The following is a 6,000-nucleotide window of genomic DNA, read 5'->3' as shown; positions in this document are numbered from 1 at the left end:
AGAGCCCAATATGTACATATATGTTCAGGGCAGTGCTAGGTTATTCTGCTGCTCCCCCAGACTCCCGGACTTGCTCTAATGCTCTGGAATGGTGCCTACATATAAAATAAAAACATTCAGCTCAGGCAGGATCGCCCTACTGCGGCATTTAATGGCTTACTGTGATTGCTGGTCCTCTATATGTTGGAATTATGACACACAATATACTTTGTATGACGCATATTAAAACTGGTTAAGTGCTAATTATGCCCTCTTCATGGACTGGCCACACTCGCTCTAAAATCAGGCATTTGGAAACCCCCCTCGAGAAATCCTGTGTTTGCCACTGAGGCAGACTGTGACAAACTGCAGCAGCACGGAGGCTAGGGAGCTCAGGAACTAACACACAGCTTGCGCTGTGTAAGACGTTGCACTGGCAACAAAAGAGTGTGTAAAACACCCTTAAGTACCAAGGGAAGTGCAGGGATTGGCTAGACCTCCCAGGGATCGTGCAGGAACGGGATTGGTTCCCCCAGGTCACATGTCCACGTCCGAGATGGCAGCGCCCAGCAGCCGCCGGTGCTACACCGGAGTCCCCTGCCACCAGTCCTTAGCGCCCGGATCACCTCCAGAAGCCAGCGCCACCGCAGGAAGGGCCCTGCCAGAGCGCCCGGACAGGTAAGGTCCGAGCTCTCCGTGGCCGCGCAGCCCGGGTCGTGACAGGGGGTAGGTTAGGGTTAGCCACCTCTAAGGGAGTGTTAGCGTTAAGGGGGGGTTAGGTTAGTTTATTATACTTACCTGTAGCGCAGTCGGGATCTTCATCTCTGCCGGGCTTCTCCTGTCGGGATTTGAACCGCCGGCCATGCGGCTGACGGTAAATCATACCGATCCCGGGGAAATAAGGCAGATACAAAATCAAACCCTTTCTCAAACGTTTTAGGCCCAGTAATCGCTTTTTAAAAAATGTATTGCCTTATACGTTTTAAGGGGAGACAGTATATTACATTACAGTATTTTACAGACTATCGTACCATAGAAAGCATTTTAGCTATAGCCATATGTATAAAATAAAAATGATAGCACTTACAATTTTAAACAAATTTAGTATAACACATACAGTATGCAAGCGACACAGAGGTGGAACTCTCCCGTGATGTGTACAGTACATCTCTGCATATATGTAGAAATAAGTTTCCCTGCTCTCTTTTTCTTTTTCTTTTTTTGAGTCATTTACGGCAAATTTACCAACAACTCTTAATCGCCCCCTTAGTAATTTCCTTATGACGCCATTAGCTACAATATACTGTAACAGCAACATTAATTAGTTATGCTGTATGCTGAGTAGTACATTAAGTATTTAAGGTTGTGCTTGATAGATCAATATGTAAATTAGCAAATAATTGACAATTTCTTAAACACACTGATCCACATATCAGTTGGAAATCCCCGGAAATATTTATTCTGCCAGCCAGTCTCTTGGAAAAAAGTCAAAACTAGGACTTGTTACTGGATGCAGGCGATCTCCACAATATAGAGGATATATTAAATCTTTTCTTACCTCAAAAAATAATTATCCCTGTGATCAACACATCCGTCACTGTACAGGTCGGAATAACACTTATTGTATCTTTTTTTCTTGCAGTTCATAAACTCACCAGTCTCAGCATGCACAATATACTGAATTTTCTTCTTTCTTTTTTTGTGACTGACTCCTAAAAGTTGAGACTGAATTTTTCTAACAAAAGCCTGAATTTAATTGGGGCTTTTTAACTTAATTATCCTACTGCTAGAAATGTCATTTATAATCCTGCGTTGAATTGAATACATTTAGAAGTTTAGAAAAATCTTAGTTTATTGAAAGAAATTGTCCACTAATAGAACCATATTTAATTTTGCTGATAGACAGTTTTATGCTTTTTCAGGTGATGCGGCACAGCGGGACAGGGGATCTGAGTATGACAATGAAAAGGGCTTAATTGAGTACATTAAGGCAGCATTCATACATCGCACTGTATCTGACTGAAATAATAAACAGCTCGTTTCACTGACACTGTTGTGTTTAGTCTTTTTTTTTTTCTTTATCGTGCATCCTGTTAAGTAAGTTACAGCATCATTAGACACTAACAGGATTTACCTTATAGTGGTATTTGTTTGACTGCTCCATCATATGAGGCTAGCATTGTCACTATCTGACACTTTTGTAGCCAGAGAAGGCTAATAGGAAACTCGCACACTCTCTGTTAATCCCCTCCCTTCTCTCAAGAAGGCAGGGTTCCTTAACTCTTTTCCTCCACTACCAGGGAGGGATCCCAGTCTTGTGTTCTCCAACAAAACAGGAATGCCTGGAGATGTTTTCAGCAGTATTACTGACAGCTGAATGGTGATAGCACCCTATGGTAGGGAGGAGGGTGGTGTCACACCAACACGCATGGATCAATGGCACATTCACTTGTTTATAGAGAGGAGTATATGAGATACAAAATTACCTGGAGTGTATTGATTCTGTCAGTGAGGATATACTGTACACTTGCTGCATTTCTTGACTGACTGATTAAAAGCAGTATTTAGTACTTTGAGACAGGAAAAGTACTTTGTGTTGGATAAACTTCAGCTGAACTTAACACTCTTTCCTCCTCTTCACCTGGATTAACCAAGAAGTTTCTACAGTCAAAATGTCAACCAATGACTCTCTACCCTCAACCCCAGAGACGTCCACTCAATGGAGCCCATTTAAGGGGCCGTTGAAGTCCATCGAGCCATGGAACTTCCAACTCTTGACTGCCCTCATGTTCCTGATCACAACCATGTCTATTGTTGAGAACGTAATCGTCATCGTTGTCACCTTCAAATTCAAACAGCTGAGGCAGCCTTTGAATTATATCATTGTGAACTTGTCAGTGGCGGACTTTTTGGTTTCCATCATTGGCGGCAGCATCAGCATCGCCACTAACAGCAGAGGCTATTTTTTCCTGGGACCCTGGGCTTGTGTGGTTGAAGGGTTTGCAGTAACTTTTTTTGGTGAGCTTTGCAACTTTTTTAATTGATTACTTTTTTTAATTTAAAAATGTAAAAATCATGGTCTTTAAATGTGTTATTGTGTTGTCGTACCTAATACGATTTTACTTAATGTAGGGTTTAATGTAACCAATTCCGTTTTTGTCAAAAAGCGACTGCTTCGTTCATAGTGACTTAGGGGTTAATCCTATTCCATGCGAAGGGTACGAGTTGACATTGCAACGGTGTTAAAACGCCGGCAAAGGACCGGTACCTCGCACCCTTTGCGGAACGCTCCGAGTCCGGATTTGCTTAATTTTGCTCGGAGCCCTATGGGGCTGTGAGCACTTTTAAGCAAATCTGGGCTGCCATCAAGCACAGCCGCTGCCGCGATGACTCGCACCCGCGCGAACATCGCATGGAATAGGATTGACCCCTTTGTGTGCAATGTTCTTTAGTGCATTACTTTAGAATGTTCTGTAAGGATGACTTTGGAGAGGAGGTAAGATCAGATCTGTATACGGACATGCACCTGAGAGCATTGGAATATCCTGTTCATATTAAATAATAATCACTTTCTCCATTTTAAAAGCGAAAACCTTATTTTTACTGTACATAGAAAAATTTCAGCTGCTCATTGGTGATAATAAAAAAGCAGGATGTTCTGCTGTCTGTTTTCTTTCTGTAAATACAGAGATTGAGTCTGTAATTACCCTGTCATCTGTCCATCACTTCAAGTTGAAATTTACAGATTCGGGTTAGAGCACTTCTTCAAACAATTCTCTATGATGTTTTTTGCCAGAACAAATTTTTATGTTGGTGCTACGAGAATAAATAGTAATAATGATAAAAAATATCAGACCTGTCAATCACACGTAACCCTTTTTTATTCTGTTTATTATACCACATACCACATTTATATTAGGATAGCCATTTGTTCCACAAATGCCAAGTTTGCAGAAAGACAAAACAAAATCAATTCTACCTCTGCCTCCTGTGCTTCTACAATTGCATACAAATCTGAGACCAATTTAACAGGCATTCAATTAGTTAAAAATAAAGTTACCACTGTAGAATAAAAGAGAACTACTCCAGGCTGTAGATTTCTCTGGTTTCCAAACAAATCATCTCTTGACGCCTGGCAACGTGGTACATTAGATAACGGCGCTCTTTTTCTTGCTGCTTTGTGATTGGCCGTGCCAACTGACAGCCTGGCAGTAACGAAACAGGAAGAAGTAGTGCTGTCAACTTCACCATGAGTGCGACTGTCTACAGACAGCTTAACAGGAGACGGGAGACATTTGTGGATGAATTAAAGGGACATTACAATAGTTTTTTTGTTTTTTTTAAACTGATTAAAAAAAAACAAGTTTTCATCTGTATCTCTAAGCCATATGTTAGACTCAAACGTCAATAAACCCAATCCTGTGGCAAGCTTTAAGTCAGTGATTGGTTGCGATGTCTTATGAAATTTTGATATCATTTTTTTTTTGTTCTGTTCTGTTGCTTCTAAGGAATTGTGGCTTTGTGGTCTTTGTCGATCCTGGCTTTTGAGAGGTACGTGGTAATTTGCAGGCCACTGGGAAATCTCCGTCTTCGAGGGAAGCATTCCGCAATCGGTATTCTGTTTGTATGGGTCTTCTCTTTCATTTGGACTATTCCTCCGACTATGGGATGGAGCAGCTATACCACAAGTAAAATTGGAACCACGTGCGAACCGAACTGGTAAGAAATGTATCTTGTTCATTGTTGTCATTTACAATCTATATCAACATGTATTGAGAACTCTTCCAGTCCAGGTGGAAAGACATCTTCCCACTGTAAGTATCGTGCCAAATGTGAAATGCTGTATTATGTCTGGTGTCAAGGGTCATTCGGAGGGGGCCATGCAGGACTGACAATCTATTACAGTTATACAAAAAATTGAAAAGATCATTTATGATTTATGAAGTATTATGGTCTCATTTCAAAACAAAATTCCCCCCTCTTTGGTGCGCTTTGTTCTTTCACCGCATGAGCGACTATGGAGCTCATTCAGAGCCACTCGCTGGATGCGTTCACTTGCACCCAGTATATGCAATTTGGCTAAGTGACGGCATGGCAGGCGCTCGCTCGGAAAGGCATAAGCACGCCCACTTTGTGTTGGCGAGCGATCACTTTGTCTCTATAGACGCCCATTAGCATATGTAGAGACGCCCACTAGCGCACTGCATCTCCAGGAAGTGTATTAAAAAAACATTGGAACATCGAGTACCATCGGAAGGGCTAGCAGCGCTTGTGGTTGCCTTACCTTACCGCAAGCACTGCGAGGACTTCAGTGTAAAAAACAGGCAGGTGATGTGTACTATGACGCTAGCTGATAATTATGCATGCCTCTGAAACGGCGTTGCTACACTCAGGCACGCCTGCGTTCGCACCCCCACTCCCCTGTTATTAGTGTCCTGCACCTGTTACCACCCACAAACGGCCTCTCCTGTCACTCATTACACTAGGCTGTCTTTGCTGGGCGAGCGAGCGGATTCCGATCGTTCCGAGTAGTTTGCACACGCGCAGAATGAAGCGTGCGCATGCGCTTACCAACGGCCACGAACGAGCGAGCGGCCGCTTGCGAATAGGTCTGAATGAGCTCCTATATCCATCTAGATAACTTGTTGCTTATCAGCTCATCACAGTCCAATCATGCAATGCAGTCATACATGTCCAATGTTACAAAATAAGATTGGTGGGAGATCACTGTCGGTCTGCTGACATTGTTTAGCCGGAAAATGAGAAAGGTCTTTATTTATCAACTTATTTTAAAATGCAAGTGCACCTATAGTGTGTAACCAATACTTTGATAGCATATTCCCTTTCATAAGTCATCAGATAACCTGTGTGTGACAGTGAGTCCACTGCTGTGTAACATATCAGAACAGGAAATTAGATGGGGAGAAGTGATCACTAGCCAGCTGTACTATATATACAGAAGCCAGCATGGTAGCCCCCATATAGCGGGTACTGCATTTCTGCAACATCATAATACATTCT

At 42.3% G+C, this 6,000-nt stretch overlaps 1 protein-coding gene across 1 annotated transcript in view; it reads left to right on the top strand.

Annotated features, from left to right (window-relative positions):
• The first annotated feature begins 2,651 nt into the window (after window positions 1-2,651).
• Window positions 2,652-6,000, top strand: part of LOC148518911 (opsin-VA-like) — a 141,982-nt gene continuing 138,633 nt past the window's right edge. Inside the window, exons 1-2 of the mRNA XM_088477009.1 lie at window positions 2,652-2,997; window positions 4,488-4,698. Coding sequence (XP_088333135.1) covers window positions 2,652-2,997; window positions 4,488-4,698 — 557 coding nt within the window. The remainder of the gene's footprint in view (window positions 2,998-4,487; window positions 4,699-6,000) is intronic.

Source organism: Taudactylus pleione, unplaced genomic scaffold, assembly GCF_031769625.1.
Source record: "Taudactylus pleione unplaced genomic scaffold, aTauple2 ptg000198l, whole genome shotgun sequence".
Classification (NCBI taxonomy): domain Eukaryota; kingdom Metazoa; phylum Chordata; class Amphibia; order Anura; family Myobatrachidae; genus Taudactylus; species Taudactylus pleione.
This window is presented reverse-complemented; position numbering and strand designations above follow the sequence as displayed.